At 48.4% G+C, this 17398-nt stretch overlaps 2 protein-coding genes across 2 annotated transcripts; one reads left to right on the top strand and one right to left on the bottom strand.

Annotated features, from left to right (window-relative positions):
• Nucleotides 1-668: 668 nt before the first annotated feature.
• On the bottom strand, nt 669-5698 carry uprt (uracil phosphoribosyltransferase (FUR1) homolog (S. cerevisiae)). Its single transcript, XM_062988772.1, has 7 exons — nt 5306-5698; nt 4472-4514; nt 4217-4286; nt 3636-3698; nt 3345-3506; nt 2081-2179; nt 669-1374 (listed from the first exon to the last, which is right to left on the bottom strand). The coding sequence occupies exons 1-7, from the start codon at nt 5557-5559 to the stop codon at nt 1268-1270; spliced, it is 798 nt and encodes a 265-aa protein (XP_062844842.1). The 5' UTR covers nt 5560-5698; the 3' UTR covers nt 669-1267.
• Nucleotides 5699-7024: 1326 nt separating this feature from the next.
• nexmifa (neurite extension and migration factor a) lies at nt 7025-16579 on the top strand. The gene is made up of 3 exons (XM_062988637.1): nt 7025-7372; nt 11173-11294; nt 12269-16579. Exons 2-3 carry the CDS (start codon nt 11222-11224, stop codon nt 15892-15894), a joined length of 3699 nt encoding a protein of 1232 aa, XP_062844707.1. The 5' UTR covers nt 7025-7372; nt 11173-11221; the 3' UTR covers nt 15895-16579.
• Nucleotides 16580-17398: the final 819 nt, after the last annotated feature.

The following is a 17398-nucleotide window of genomic DNA, read 5'->3' as shown; positions in this document are numbered from 1 at the left end:
AACTGCCTCTGGATGGAACACAGTACAAGCACTGTTCACCGGCATTGGAGCAATTGGATGCATATTTTAAAAGCTATTGAAGTTATTGACATGCTGAATACGTCAAATACTGTCGAAATTATGGATAAGAAATCTATCTTTATCATGTAAAACAGGGTAAAAGTGTCAGTTTAGGAGTTGTAGTATGTAATGTGGGATACACTTGATAAAATACAGCTTGTTTTGGAGCATTTGGATGCACATTTTAAAAGCTATTGAAGTTATTGACATGCTGTATACATTAAATACTATTGAAGTTATGGATTAAAAATCTATTTTTATCATGTAAAACAGGGTGAAAGTGTCAGTATAAGAGTTGTAGTGTGTAATGTGGGATACACTTGATACATATTACACTGTAATGGTGTAAAGCACAGCACAGCTGGACTGTAAAACAGACATAGAAGCAGCATCGTTCCAAATGCTGTTGCATTCACCGAAATTCTGGAGAATTCTACTTTGGGCAACAGTTTGGGGAAGGCCCTTTTCAGCATGCCAGACTTTACTTGCTAATGGACGTGGAACCCTACAGTCCTATTCCAAAATCTAGTAGATGAGAGGCAGGCAGTAATAGGGGAACGTTTCCCTATAAATGCCGCCGTTTTTATAATGAAGAAAAGAGACAGGACTCGTAATAAAAAATATTTTATTTATATTTTATATATATATATATTATTTTTGGAGCGCTGGTTGTGTGTGGGGGAATACCCAGTGGTTCAGGTCATGCACGTAAGCTGGAACGTGACCCCTCAGTTTCGTACTGGTAGCAGCCAGGTACAATTAATCGCCCCCCCACCCCACAATTTTCCTCCCAATTTAGTCGTATCCAATTACCTGGATTGGATTGGATTGGGATGGGTTAGGATGCCTCCCCTCCCCTCCGACACGTGTGCAGTAGTCGACCGCTTCTTTTCACCTGCAGCTTTCAGCTTTGTGTACCTAGAGTCACACCCTGATCCGGTTATCCCTCGTCTCTGTGCAGTACCATCGATCCGCCAGCAGAGGGCGTAACTGCAGCAGCTATAAGGAATCCACTCGAACACTCTTCCCTGAACAGCAAGGCGATCGTTGTTCTCTGGGTGCGCTAGTCTGTGCGACCGCAGGGTTGTGATCTGGACATTTGGATCGGCCGTCACGCGTCAGCTCAGACGCACTGCATGCTGACTACGACCATTAAGTGTGTGTGTGTGTGTGTGTGTGTGTGTGTGTGTGTGTGTGTGTGTGTGTGTCAATCTGTCCCGAAGTATTTCTGGCCGAAGTGTGTGGGGGCGACTGGATGGACCTCGGTTGTGAGTATCGTGATGTCAGGAAATTCCTGCACTATGGACCTTGCACCTACACACACACACACACACACACACACACACACACACACACACACACACAGTATAAACAAGAGAAATGAGCATTTATTCTATAGAAAAAAACATCTTAAAATCTGGGGTGCATCGTGAAGGTCAGAAGTTTACACACACTTGAAAGGGACGTGTATGTTTTAGCACACAGACTCTGTGCCACCGACCTTGGCAGTGCGTGTGGGTGAGAAGGTCGAATGGGGTTTCTCGTCTCCTTAAGCACAGTAAAGATCGGGCCGGTCAAAGAAAGTGGAAGTTTGCTGCCATCCTGTGGCCAGACTGAGATGGTGCAAGTGGCGAATTTAGGGATTTTTACACTTGCGATCTTTGGGAGGTTTTTATTATGGGTTTTTTATGAATATGACACAATCTGCTGTGTCAAAAGTATACAGAGAGTAACGTATATGATTTATGTTTTATCGTGTCATTCAACTGGTGTCATAACCTCCTCCCGAATCTCTGTGATTAACACTGGTGATTTTCTGTGCCTGTATAAATAGGGCTAGTTTGACGGCCTCCTTCAGAAAGTACACGGAACAGTGGCGCATTTGAACAGGCCCTATTTATATGGGCACAGAGATGTCACTCACGAGGAATTAGACGCCCATAACTTAGTTTTAATCATTCACGAGGGTCACGAGGGTGTGTAAACTTTAGACTGGATGTGTATGTGAGGTGTGAGTTACCGTGTGGAGTAGAGAAGAGACTCAGCAGTATGATGTGTTTGGCTTGCACGCCGTGTTCCTTTAGCACCCTCACCGCCTCGATCACCGTGTTACCCGTACCTGCCCCACACACACACACACACACACACACACACACACACACACACATCTCACGTTTCACACTCGGTTGTTTACTGGCATCTCTATTACACTGTACGGATAAAGTAACAGGGACGCCCCTCCTAACTGTTGAATTCCTACGCCTATAACTCTGCAGCAACAGTTTAGGGAAGGCCCTTCCTTTTCCAGCATGAGCGAGCTCCAAAGACACGAGTCTTGATGACACCAACCGAGCATCAGCGCCCAGCCATACAGATGAGCTCATGGTTTCAATTCCCACACACAGACACACCTCAAAGTCTGAACAGTGGCTGCTGTTCTAGCTGAACAGATCACATAGAGGTCGCTTCATTTAAAATCAGATCAGTCGTGGTGCGCCGCCTTGTGGCCATTTCTCAGAAGTGCAGGTAATATTTTATCATCGGTGAGATACATAGATGTACTGTTATGTGATGTGCTTCCTCTCGGCTGCTCCAGGATATATGGTGACCACAGGCAAGGACGGATTAAGGATAGTCTGGGCCCCTGGGCAAAGACTTGCCCTCTAAAAAATGTGCCCCCCTCTTTCCTAGGACCCCTAATAGCCAGAAGTCGAAGTCAGAGCAGTGCCACAACGCCTCATCCATTTTCATAAGGGGCCCAAAAGCATGGCTAGGGCCCCAAAAGCATGGCTAGGGCCCCAAAAGCATGGCTAGGGCCCCAAAAGCATGGCTAGGGCTCCCAAGAGGCCCTGGGGTCAAAGTCCCTAATAGTCAGAGGATCCTTAAAATGGTTGTATGATTGTATCATAAATGTTGATAGGCATCGCAAAATGTTTTGGGCCAGGTCCCCCCCGGGGCCCCCTGACCTCAAGGGCCCCTGGGCGCTGGCCCCACTGGCCCGGTCAGTAATCCAGCCATGACCACAGGAGGTCATCCTGGTCCGCATCCCTGACCGGGGACAGTTTATACTTACTTATAATTATATCCGGGATGTGTAGTAGTAATAACATCGTCATCACCAGGTCGTAACCAAACGCTGGTTTCCTGTTCCAGCACTATGATTCATTTCAGATCTCAAAACTCGTCTTAGAGTGTGTGTGTGTGTGTGTGTGTGTGTGTGTGTGTGTGTGTGTGTGTGTGTGTGTGTGTGTGTGTGTGTGTGTGTGTGTGTGACGAATACTCACTCAGGATGGGGTACATGAGCAGCACCTTCCTGCGGCTGATGTCGGGGGGGAATTTGGCGTAAAAAACGTTGGCTTTCTGAGTCTCTTCGTCGCTCTGGATGAGAATCTTGCCGATGCGGATGGATCTGCAGCAGTCCCTCAGACCCTGCTCCATCGCCTCACCTACACACACACACACACACACACACACACACACACACACACAGCATTTCAGTCCAGTTTTACTACCAAAAACCCTACACAGAATGCTCTCACACTTAAAAATAGGTAAAGCTTGTTTTGGTTACTCACCGCTTCTCATGATGCTCACCCCACAGTTTCCCCTCTCGAATTTCACCCCCTCATACTTTTGACCTGAACACAGATCAAACCTGGTACAATTAATGTACAAATCCATTTTCCTCTCCATACAAAACCAGTTCCATCGTTCCATTTCTTGGCCGTCGAGAGCTGAGACTATCGCGCTTCGGCTCTGAGAGACATCCCATAAACTCTGTGCATACCCCACTAGTAGTAGTGCAGGCGCATCACACAGACACTAGAGGTCACAATGAAGCCCGGCTAACCTCCCTCCCTCCCTCCCTCAGGCAGTCGTTTCTGACAACACGACGTAAATCAGCTTCTCATGTCCCACAATTACAAGTTTGGTTGATGAGTAAGAACTCAAAATACTGTAGAAATTACTTTATTATTTTAAAAGACGACTACAGTGCGCCATCTACAGGCCATACTTGGTATTACTAGCTGAACATTCTAATAATATAATAACATTAACATAAAATTCATGCCGAGTAAAACATTGTAAGCATTTCTTTTGACCGCAGTGCCACCAGAGTGATGTCATGTCAAGGCAGCACAAATGAAACCTTTACCCGTCGGCGTGATGACCGTGCACTCGCTGTAGGGCAGCTGGTTGAGTCCCTCTTCAACCACTAGTCTGATCTGAAATACAATAAAAAAAAACAACCACGGTCACGGTCGCACCTCGGATCGATCCACGCGCCACGAAACGAGTATAAACAATCAGTTTAATAACAGATGCAGGGAAAAAACCAAACGACGAGCAACACGCGCGTGTTTATTATTCTCACATGTTTATAGGAATGGAAGAGGAAACCGGTTCTCACCAGTCTATCAGCAGAAAACACAAAATCACCTCGGCTGGTCGTCCTGCGGGAGAGGAAGAGACGGAGAGTGCCGTTAACTCGTGGAATCGTGTCCTCCTGCCTTGCCAGATTTGGCCGGCAGATGGTGCATGGAGGCGCAGATGATGTCCGTCACCTCGCTGACGCGTTTCTATCTATCGCGGTTTCTTCCTCACAGTGCTGCCAACCTGCTGTCTAATGAAGTGCGATGCCGGGCTCTGATTCAGTGGCGTAACTACAGGGGGTGCAGGTGCACCGGGGCCCATGGCAGGGGGGCCCCTCCACTACAACTCAACTGCCCCCCCATTGGCTGCACGTATTATGGCAAGCCAAACAGGAAATATATAGCAAACACTGATATATATGGAATAAAACAGATACACATATATTATATATGACATTTGTTATGGGGGCCCCAACATTTTTTTTTTGCACTGGGGCCCATGAGCTCCTAGTTACGCCACTGCTCTGATTGGTCCTTTTCCTGGGGGCGTATGAAGCCAACATAGCTTATTATGAACTCAGGTATGCCTTTCCCGAACGACTTACAGTACTGTGACAGTATATTGTTTATGCGATTGAGCGTTAAGGGCCTCGCTCGAGGGCCCAACAGCGGCAACCTGGCAGTGATGGGGCTTGAACCAGCGACCTTTAGGCTTAACCACTAGGCTACACCTGCCCTATTATTAGCTTGAATAGATTAAACAAAGAATAGCAATAAAAAGGAAATAGTGGTGACCACCACATGGTTGATGACTGTTGGTGTTGTGACGTCACGCTGTGTGTAACGGTCACCGCGGCTGAAGCGTTACTCACTTGTCCCGGATGATGGTCTGTAGTTCCCGGATCTGATCGTTCAGCGGGAGCAGTTTGATCTGCGCCCCGATCAGTCTCTGTAAATCACCGCCGGATGTGTTATCGTCATCTGGTTCTTGTATAATCATCGCTTCTTCGGTACCGTTACTCACGTTACTCACGGTACCGGCGTCAGGAGCGAACCGAACCTGCCTGGCCGCGTGCTCGAGCTCGCGCCTCTCACTGCTGCCCGCGTGCTGGCTGTGACTGGGCATCCCGCTACGCCTACAGTCCGTTTATATAAAGATCGAACCGAACCGAGTCGGAACCGAGCGGCTCGGTGGGATCCGGGTGGACTGGACAGACCGGTTCGGTAGTTTCTTTTGTTCTAACTCTCCACGTCTCGAGGAACAAAAACACACGGACAGGAATGAGCGTCACCAACACGCTCAAATCTGATTGGGTGTTAGAAATGTCAATCAAAGACCGTCCGCAAAAGGGGGCGGGACACATCGGCTCTGTGTCACTTTAACCTTTTGAGTCCCGACGTTCCTCATACAGCAGCGTCCTGGTCACGGTCTCAGTGGGTCCGCGCAGTTTAAGAATACAATTGAAGGCAGGGCAGGACCACCACGTTTACTCACTTGCACGAGGGCGCGGTTTAAAGTAGCTAATCCATCTACTGGCTGTTGGGAGGTGGAACGTAGCAGGAGTACCCGTAGGAAACCCACACAGAACACAGAAAAGAAGTCACTTTAAGCACCGATTGTTCCGTTTGTACCCCACCCACCACCCAAGTAATAGTATAGGGCGAGGTAATACACTAATAATCAATCCCGAACTCAATCCCATTATTGTCTGTGTGGATGTTGGCATTTTATTTACATTTCGCAGACGCTTTTATCCAACAGTACTGTGTCTTAGCAATTGAGGGTTAAGGGCCTTGCTCAAGCACCCAACACTGGCAACCTGGCAGTGGTAGGGCTTGAACCAGTGAGCTTTCGATTACTAGTCCAGTACCGTAACCACTAGGCTACACCTGCCGTACAGTCTTCATTTAGCACCTATGGTCATATTTGTTGGTTCTCTGGCACAAACCTTATTTTTCAGGGCAGTGCTCACACTCTCCAAAAGGGTTTCTCCAGCGTGTTTTGGGTGGCTGTCCTGCTGGGACATTTAGCTGCTTTGAAGATGTAAAAATGTATAATAGATCTGTTTTTGATGGTTCTTAGATCACAACACATTTAAGCATGAGATGCCAGTTTGGGTTTTCTCTCCAACTTGGCCACAGAGACAACTGTTCCATATACTTGGACATTTACTTATATATGGACATGATCTTGGAACCTGTGTTGCTCCAACAAAAAAAAAAACGGACTTGTGAGAATCAGCTTTCTCAGGACAGAACTTCCCAGACTTTTCCACTGTGATACTTGTGGCTTTATTCAATGTGTGTAATCAAACTAGCCCTATTTCTATGGGCACAGAGAAGTAGCCAAGAAGGAATCGTTCCCTACAAGTGTATGTAATATTTTACTCATAACTAATCTTATAATCATTATAAAACGTGAATAACGATCAAGTTTTGTCCCTCGGTCGTGCGCATGCTCAGCGCACTGCACCTGCTTAATAACACTAGGGCGCGCCCCCGGCACAAGCGTGCGTGTGCGCGCCACCGTCCGAGCGACGTGCGCGCGCTCTTTCTTTATGGCAAGTCTCAAAAGAAAAGGGGGAGCAGCGGCACGTGAACGCGCACTGGTTGTCAGGGTACACACACACTCGCACGCAAACACACGCACCCCCCTGTCTCTTTCTCTCGTGAGCGCGCACATACGGCGAAAACGGCAGTTTACCGGACGGGAGAACGGCGACGGTGCGCGCCGTTAAAACCGTTAAACCGGGAGCGCGAGGAGAAAATAGAATGGGTAGACGCGGCGCGAGAGGCGCGTGCACCTGCTGCTACAGCGGGGGAGAGAGATGGGGAATAAACATGCGGCCACGCTGAGGACTAAAGCAGAAGAATAAAGGACCCGTTACCGTTACAGAGAGGCGAAAAGGAGGAACGCGAGGACCCGGTTGTAACGGGAGGTGAGTGTTTAGCGCACGCGTGTGCATGTGCATGCGTGCGCGTGTGATGCGGAGAACGCTCGGCCCACCGAAATGGAGGAAACGGTGCGAGCTGTCACCGCGATGCACCATCCGTGATGCATGCACCGGTGTACGCGTGCGTTCGGAGAGAGAGAGGCGCGATATGGCGTGAACGTTTGCGCGAATAACGGAAAAATAGCCGCGGCTGTGCGGGCGTGTTCGCAAATACGCATAGGCAAACACACGGTGCGCGCACGCACGCACGCACGCGCACCGTCCCGTTAATACACAGGCTCGAGGATTGCAGGGATGCACCCGCACGCGCTCGGAACAGCGGCGGAACCGCGCACCGTTCGACGCGTTTGCACATTTGCGGTAGGAGTGCGGGCCGAGCTTTGCGGCATTCAGATACAGGAGGAGAGAACGGCCGTGTTCACGTCGGTGTGGCTACACTGTGTGTGTGTGTGTGTGTGTGTGTGTGAGACCAAGCTCGTGTAGGCCACGAGTGTACACACACACACACACACACACACACACAAAAGGAAAAAAAACACCAGCTCATGCGCTAAAGCCGATTCATAAGGCATTCTGACGTCATAATTCTCCCTCAAACGCACTGTCCAGACGGTTAGCTCGTTAGCCATTGGCTAGCTGAGACAGGCAAGTGGATGTAAACACCATGGTAGCGCTGTCGCCTCACAGCAAGAAGGTCCTGGGTCCTTTCACTGTGGAGTTTGCATGTTCTCCCCGTGTCTGTGTGGGTTTCCTCCGGAAGCTCCGGTTTCCTTCCACAGTCCAAAAACGTGCAAGTGAGGTGAATCGGAGCTACAAAATCGTCCATGACTGTGTCCGACATTAAACTTGAACTGATGAACCTTGTGTACGTAACCAAAGTGTAAAACATGACGTTAAAATCATAATAAATAAAATAAATAAATAAAAAAACGGGCATCAAACCGACCCAGTGGCATGTCTGGGTTCTTGATGTCTGTTTGGCACTATAAGGAACTGTTGCTGGACCATGGGTGTACATTTGCATCGGTACCAATAAAGGTCCCAGTAAAGGGGTTCATGAACCCTAAACCCTCCAGGCAACAGTTTAGTATCTTACCCGCTACACAAAGTATCCCAAAACACACCAGAGCCACGTCTGTTCAGTTATTATGACGCTGTCCGTATCAGGTTAGCCTGGCGCAGTGGTTAAATATGCTGGCCCACCACTATCAGCCATGCTATCAGCCGGTCTGCTGTCTACACAGAGATGATGTTAGTATAAGGCCAGTATTTAATAACAGCTCGTCACTGTGGGAATGTCGGTATTGATACAGAGCTTGGAATTGAAATTAGATCCAGACGTCCCTTTAAACACAGCTCCAGACATACCTCTGTGTCTGGATCCTCCCCCCAGACATAGCCGTTCATGTCTGTGTAGACGCCTGGCCGGCCAATAGCTAGCACAATGGACCATTTATGGTTGACCAGTTACAGTTATAAATGCAAGTTATTGATCACAGAGCAAAACACACTTCTTCATTTCCTCACATCTAGGAGGAATCTAGAGAGCTCAATCCACCTGTAAAACCCAGTGAAATAAACCCTGCTTCTATCCTGGGACGATGACAATGTCATTATGGTACAACCGGACCTCAAGCAATTAAAATATTCGCTCTGTAGTAGAAACCAGAAAAATACATCACTGTTTTGGTTCATTTTGGATGAGGACTGGGTCCACGGGACTTTGTTTACAGGGTTTTGTTTGTTTGTTTGTTTGTCTCAGTCTTTGTGCTGTTTGTGTTGGACATGATGCCGTTTTTTGGGCTACTGACCAGCTTGGATGCTCAATAGAAACTGGAACTCTGTGTATTTGGGCTGGATTTACAGTTGTTGTGTTTGGGATGAACGTTCCTTCAGTTCCTTTTACTGTCCTTCAGATTTTTATGGTACTATCATGGTTTCTTTTAGAAGATTAGCAGGTGGACTAATGTGGCTTTTGTTGATGAGAGATTACCTAAATAATAAATTAAATAAACAAAACAGCTCGATTGCAAAGGCCAATTAAAACCAGCCCCCAAAACAAGAGCCTAAAGCAAGTCTAACGTCCACGAGCACCAAACCCAAAATCAGTCTAATGCTCAAAGCCAAAAACGAATCCAGTGCCTAATCTAGTCAGTCAAACTGCCGGACATAACCACAGTAATAAATAAAACCACAAAATAAAGACTTCTCAGTCAGAATCAGCCTAAAACAGCCACTTAATGCAGACGGATGGCTATTAAAGTTTCACAAACAGCCCAGTGGCCAAAAAACAATAAAAAGTGGTTGATGAAATTCAAGGCAATCAGTCCAACCAAAAACTGGTCCAGATACTGACCTGATATTCAAAGAAAAGTGAACCAAGGGACAGATTAACAGGATGTTCTGTCGTGTGTGGTGTTGAACAGGATGGAGATGTGTGTTTTTTGTTTTGGTGTGATTGTGTGAGATGCGGTATACCGGCAGATGCAGCGACATTTCCACAAAGGTACAGACTGTCGTATTCTTCCTCTCTCTGTCTCCTCTCATTCTCTCTCTGTCTGTCCCATAATCCCGCTGTCTGGCTCTCTCGGGTAGGTGTTAAGGCTGGATAAATATTAATTTCCTTTTTAATAACAGCCCTCTGCAGTCAGCGCCGCACTTCCCTCTGCCGTCGTTCCGCTCTGAGATCAGCTCGGTGTGTCGGTGTGCGTCCCGGCCGTGAAGAGGAACTGATCTACATATTGATAGCTTTTGTTTAATGGTTGATTTTATTGGCTGTTTGTCTTCTGTTGGGTGGTTTGGTCCTGTTTTGTTCACTTTTGTTAGTGCTGGAGTGTGTTTTAGATTTATTGGGACTAGATTGGGCTGATGCACCCACCTAGAGGTTCTGGGTGACTCCAGACCCAGCGTGACCCTGACCAGGACGAGTGTGTATGTGTTAAAAAAAAACACATGGATTTAATTCAGTAATGGACTCTGGATTCTCGTAATCTGTGATAATCCATGACCAGCGGGAGCATTAAACAAACGCCTGGATTAATATTTTAAACAGGATGAGTCTGGTCACAGTAACTGACACTAATCTGTACGTGGAAGGAGCAGCTTTTTTGTTTGTGGAGGTGTTCTGTTGTTAGCTCTGCTTGCAGAAATCAACACACACACAAAAGCTGCTTATAAAGTAAATGTTTGACTTTAAAAAATAATAAGAATTAAAATAGTAGTATAGTAATAGAAGTGTAATAAACAATAATATAAATTACATAACAAACATAATAAATAATAAACATTATAGCAGTATACTTCTGTAGGGACACAGGTAGTCTAGTAGGTAGAGCTTTGGGCTATCAATTGAAAAGTTGAGAGTTTGAATCCCAGCTTTGCCATGCAGCCACTGTTGGGCCCTTGAGCAAGGCCCCTAACCCTGGCTGACCCTGCGCTCTGACCCCGGCTTCCAAACAAGCTGGGATATGTGAAGAAAGGATTTAGTTGTACTGCACATCTGTATATGTATATATGACAAATAAGGGCGTTCATTCACTGGGATCTAGGGTTCGAATCCCCAGCAGGACTGACGACCAGTCGGGCGTCTACATGCAGACATTTCTACCGCAGGTTCACAACCTCAGAAACCCTCAGCTGTTCCTTTCAGACTCACTTTTGAGGACTAATGCAGCTAAACCGAATGGAAAGAAAAATCTGTGTCGCTCTGATAACACCTCATATTACTGGTGATACTGGTGATACTGGTCTTACTCATCAGTGTGTGTGTGTGTTTGTCTCCACAGGTTGGAGAGTAAGAATGACGTTTGGGAGGAGCAAATTTTCTCCGGATTGATGGATGTCCTACAGGAGTCTCGATTGACAGCTCCAGAGCTCTGCCCCAGTCCTCCCAACACCACCCATAATGGTACACAATCCAGTACAGGTGTAACGATACATTAATGTTTTTCTATGTACAGCTACAGTATGTAAAAGCGTTATATCCACCATAAGTATACATTCATGCTTTCCCGTTGGCTGTGCCATTGTTTTCTATGTAGTGACTTGGCGCCACCTTCCTTGCCGTTGCGCTACCTTCACCAAAACCCGACCTGTTTCATTCAACCTCAAATCCGGCACGATGAGAGCAGGTTTGCACCATGAACAGCAATCCCACGTTTCCTGATAGTCCCGTAGTCGCTTGTCGTAGCTTCGTAGCTCTTTATTAAGATTTAATGCTCCTTTGATTGAAGCAATAAAGGTCCGTGAACTTTTATCTCCACACGCCTCCAAATGACGAAGCTGCAGCGCGTTCCTGTTTACGCTAAATTACGTTTCATACCAAACTGCATGTGAAGAAACCGTCAGTACCGACAGTCAATATCGAGTTCTCGAGCTCAGAGCTCAGTGGCATCGCCAGCAGAAAGCCGTTTCGCCTCGTATCAGGTGAAAGTCGTAAACGCCACAGTAAGCGGCGATATGCGCCCAGCGAGATGCTTATGATGTGAAAGCAACCCAACAACAGCTTGATAAAGGAATCTTATCTTATCTTGTCATACAGAGTTAGGGCATGTGCAAATCATCCTTGTGTGTGTTAAGCTAACCCTAACCCTGGCTTGCCTACTGGGAAAATGGGAAATCCTTAAATGTTGAATATAGAACATTAACATTATGGAAGGTGTTGACTTGCTCAGCGGTCCATGATTGGCTGTTTTTTGGGGGGTAGATGGTCGAATCCCTGTGATGGATTGGCACCTTGTTCCTACCGGGTGTCCAGTGATTCCGGGGACCTCATTCTGACCAGGGTAAAGCTGTGGTCAAAAAATAAAATAGGGTTTATAATGGATTTGTTTTGATTTGGACAAAATATCCTAATTAATTATTTCTTATTGTCTCATTTAGACTTTCATGACAAGTTGCATGTCCTGAGGCACGCTGACTCCCACGACCCCGCCCTTCTACCCTCTCTGGATTCGGCAAGTCAGCCACCAGAGGTTTCCTTCACCGTAACGGAACTCCATGATGAATCCGTCTCCAAAGCCGGCTCCCTCTCCTCTCTCTCGTCATTCTCGTCTCTCTCCTCCCTCTCGCCCATCTCCTGCTCCAAGCCTGTGACTCCCTGGTCCGTGCCTCAGAGCTGCGACCGGCCGCCCCTGTCCAGCATGGATTCCGGGGGAGGAGACTGCATGAGTTGTCTGCTTCCCAAGAACCAGTCGTGCGAGACCATGCTCGGCCTGACCCCCGAGTTCCAGTCGTGCCCTGCGTCCAACATCAGCAGCATGCACTGCCTCGGTTCTGCCCCTATAACGTCCGGCCGCTACAGCGACCAAGTGCTCTCCGATCAGCTGCTCAGTGCACCACATTCAGCCGAAGTGAACGAACATGGCGAGGAGGGGAAGTCGATGCGAGAAAGCGAAACGGACGACGATCCGACCTCAAGGAGTATATACGAAAGCTTGGGGGAGGAGGCGCAGGACTGGAGCTGTCTGGAGTCCCTGATCAGCGAAAGTCGGATGGAACTCTTGGACCTGTGCTCTCGCAGCGAGTTAGCGGTCAACCTGTTCTGCGAGGAAGACGTGGAAAACTACATGTTCCAGGATGAGGAGTCGTCTCTCGGGAACGACGTCTGTTCGCTCAAAATCCGCTACGAGTCGTACCCCGATGGAGCGCAGGAACGGACCGAGGCCTCCCTGCAGGACGAGTCTCAGCTCGGCTTCTTTCCAGCTTTACCCTGTAGCAGAACAGAGAGCCTGCAGGATAAGATGGACCAATCGAGCGAGGACAAGGCGGACGCGCCGGCCACTCCCAGCAGCAACTTTCTTTTCGACCTTAGTAACTCACTGGAGGATTCTGGTGAGTTCAGCGACGACAGCTACTGCACCGGGTCGTCCCCTGACGCCTGGCAGGTTCAACGACCCCACGGCCAACTGTCCAGAGAGAACTCCAGCTCCTCCAGCCAGCTGAGCTACCGTCTCCGCGCCAGGAGGAAATTCGCCTACCGAGAAGACTACCTATATGACATGGACTCCATAGAGAGCGAGAAGAATGCAGGAAAGCGGGAGAAACTGTCGGTTGGACCTAAGAAAGAATGGGATGACGATTGGTGCCCGAAAAAGCGCCGCAGGTCCAGCCGGAAGGAGCCACCGGTTATTATTAAGTACATTATTATTAACCGCTTCAAAGGTGAAAAGCACATGCAGGTGAGGTTAAGCAGAGTGGACCCTGCAGTCACGATGGTGAATCTGAATCCAGACATCCTGCTGCACTACGAGAAAATGGCGCCACTAAAAGCCTACTGGCAAATGAAGGAAAAGAAACAGCAGGAGAAGAACAGCTTAGCCGCCGCAGACAGAACCAAACGCCTCAACGGCTGCAAACGACCACCGAGCGCTGCTCCGAAACGCAAGCAAAGGTGCACGAGCAGACTCAGGATTCAACGGATACCTGCTGTAGAGACTTTAGCCCCCGGCCAAAATGCTGCTGCCTTGTGTTACAATCAACAGAAAACCCACAAATCAGTGAAAAGCACAGAACAACTACAAGAGGGCGGAACACTAGATGCCTTGGACACAGTGGAGACGGATACGGTTAAATACCCAGCGAGGGCTAAGAGCAGGACTGAAGAGAGAGAGGAGAGGAGGAAAGGAGACAAAAGCGTGAAGATGAAGAAATTTAAAAGTGAAGCCAGGCTGAGGTCTAAACCACCACTGCAAGCACAGGAAGTAGAAAACTCCACTGCCTCGGAGCTTACACGGTTAAGTTCTTGTTTACCTGAAAACCTTAGTGACTCTTTGCAAAGTAACTTTGCCACAAGCGAGACCTCGGTTGAAAAATGCACTTTGACTCCCACTGCCCCTGGAACTACTGAGAACGTGGACCTCCTGCCCGGTGGCTACCTGCAGACCCTTCTGGAGGTCTCTGACTCCTCCAGCGGTGGTAACGTCACCTATTTCCAGACGGACCAGCAGCAGACGGAGCTGTTACCCGTCGCGACAACCCTGCAACCGGTTCAGAGCTGCGTACTCTCGCCTCCCTCCGAGTCGGAACTCCCCCACTCTCCCCAGCCTCTCAATAACATTCCCCACCACACCCCCTACCCCGAGACCAACCATAGCGAGCAGAACTATCCCATCAACTGGCCATCTCAACCCACGGTCGAGCAACTTTCATTCTCACCCGACATCCCGACTCAGTCCCCCGTCATGCCTCCAGGCTTCACAGGGCCAATTTCTGTGCTGGCAGGAGATGGCACAACCGTGACAGGGTATAGCCAGGTTCCGCTGGGTGCCTGCAGGATGCCTTTCGAAGAGCCACTCTTGCCGGAGCCCAGTTCGGATACAGACTACGGGTGCAGTCCGGTAGGGTCGAGGGGGGAAAACGGCATGGGGCGACTGGTCAGTTTTAACTCCTTGGGGTCTCTCTCTGCAGCTTCAAGCAACTATAGTTCACTGAGTCTGAGAGATGGAGAACGGGAACAAGAAGAAGAAATGAGCGAGATCAACGACGGCTTCCTGTCGCATTGCAGCCCGCAGCTCGTTCTGCAGCAAAACCTGGAGGAGGTCACGCCCCTTCGAGAGTCCACCGACCTGCTCGACATATCAAACTTCACCCCGGACAAGTTTCGGCATTACTCCCTGTCCGAGATGTCTCCACCGGACACTCCCAGCCCGTCACCACAGCTTCTGGGAAACTGTGGAAAAGGAACGGGGTTCTCGGATGCAGCGGGGGCAAACGTGAGGTGGAACTGCGGTGCTGTCCAACAAACCGAGCAAGAAGCAGCACAGGACACGCACCTCTCGCACGCCTTCAACGAGGAGGATGAAGAACAAGAGCTTCAGGGTCAAAAGAAGTCAAAGAAGAAGGGAGGAAAGAACGGCCAAAGCACCAAAAAGAGCAAGACCCCCAAGGCAGCTAAGGGTGACAAGGCTAAGCTTCCGCGTCAGGGTTCTCATTCCGCCAAAAAGATCAAGGCATTACTGGAGGGCAAAGCAGCGAAAGGTGAGGGCAAGTCAGACAGTTGTGTCCCTTCTCCGACTCCCTCACTAGGCATGATGGGAGTTCCGGGGGAGTGGCCCAATTCTGGAGGCCTATCAGATCACGACCAGGGTGAGTTCCAGGAGCCGTCGAACATCCTGTCGAACATAGTCTCGGGCATGGCCGAGGTCCAGCGCTTCATGCGAGCCTCTGTGGAACCGCTCTGGGGTCCGTGTCTCTCGCCAGGTCAGCATGCTCTCCAGAGCCAAACGCTTAAGATTCTGGGTAGTAGCGTAGACCTTAAGAAGCGGGGCGGTACATCGGGGGCAGGCAAGGGAAAGAAGGGGGCAGGGCGTGACAGCAAGGGCAAACTCCTCACGCCTGGCTTCTTTCCTCCTATCGGTTGGGACTGTCTCCCGATTCCCCATCGCCCCGCTCACAAGAAAATGTACCGCCACAAAAGCACCACGAAGTTCGCCCGCGATGAACTTTTAACGGGTAAACGAGACATTAAAGGGGTGGCGCTGACCGCGTTGGTAGAGAAACAGAGGTAATATTATATTTTCTGTCCACAACACGCGTCACCTGTCAGATTCCTTTCCTGGTTTTATTCTTTTGAGCCACACTTTTCAGAGCTGCATGGCACTGACTTTACCCACAATCCTCTGCTTGCTCCACGGGAAACTGGGTACATCCTGCATGCCAGCCCTGCCAAGCTACCTACCGACGAACTGGGTTCAACGTAACACGGCTGCATCTGTCCGCCACTGCTGCTTCGTTTCTTTCAGTTCATTTATTTTGTAATCGATTTTACGATTAAGAGACATGCCTTGAAAGTCACCTTAGAGCGAAATCCGGTGTAGTATTAAGCGCAGGGGTCCGAGCCGCCCCCGCGCCCGATCAGCGTGCCAACGTCATTGTTTAACACAAGCCAAGCACCTTGCTAGGCATCTCAACTAAAGGTTGCCTTCTGTTCTTTAAGAATGAACGACGAAAGGTTGTTCGTTTACTGTGCCAACCGTTCCGAATGATGGATCTGGGAAATCCATGCGTAGCGTCTGTTAAAAAAAATAATAAATAAAAAAACGAACCTGGGTACTATTAGGTACTACTAGGTACTAGTACTAGTCGACTTCAGGATGTTTATTTACGGTTCCGAGTTTGAGGTTTCAGTCACCAGCGCCACATGGCTGACTGGGTCTTTTCTGCCAGTATCGAAATGCTGTTGTACAGGAACATATGCACTATTTACAAAATAAAATTATATCAAACATGTTTAAATGAACGTGCCAAAATATGAACAATTACGTGTACAGACATTTTTATCTACATAATGAATATTTGCTGTTTTTTAATGTGGTGGTGGTTGTGGGAACGTATGTGTGTGGTTCTGGGTGGGCGGGTTCTTGGGCTGGTTAAATAATTTCGGATTTACTGTTGTCACATTCGCCGGCGACATGAAGTCTTCTGTACAATCAAGGAGAGAAACGTCATCGTTTTGTCATAGTTTGGTTTCGATTTTGCTTGCCTGATGAGTTGCAAAAAAAAAAAAAGACGTGACCCTTATGAGGCCGAGCGCTCTTGCATGTTTCTAAAACTCCTCCGTGCAGATCTGGAGCCGAACAGGAGAGTCAGTCAGTGATGGTGTTCAGAGGGAATCAGGCGTGCGCCGATAACACAGATCCGCCTGATAATCTGCTCTTTTATTTATATGCATTATTTACGTTTCGTCTAAATCGACTTGCACTTTAGTTAAGGGTTGAGGGTCTTATAAGGGCTCTGTGCAGGACACTGGAGTTCCAAACCACGGACCTTGTTTTGTCTAGGAACTGACAGTTACAAGGCGTGTCCACATACTTTTGGCTGTACTGTACGCTCTCAGATTGCAGAATACAAGTTGAAATTCAATATATGTGCATAAGCAAGCGTGCAAACAAAGTAAAGATACAAGTTTACACTCCGGCCCCTTCCAGTCTTGTTTAGAGGCTTTTGCTTAAGTTTTGACACCCCTGGTCGATTTCTTTGACATTTTATTGATTTGAAAATGAATTAGATGTC

This window comes from Trichomycterus rosablanca, chromosome 26, assembly GCF_030014385.1.
Source record: "Trichomycterus rosablanca isolate fTriRos1 chromosome 26, fTriRos1.hap1, whole genome shotgun sequence".
Classification (NCBI taxonomy): domain Eukaryota; kingdom Metazoa; phylum Chordata; class Actinopteri; order Siluriformes; family Trichomycteridae; genus Trichomycterus; species Trichomycterus rosablanca.
The sequence above is the reverse complement of the archived record's forward strand: the minus strand, read 5'-3'. Positions and strand labels throughout refer to the sequence as shown.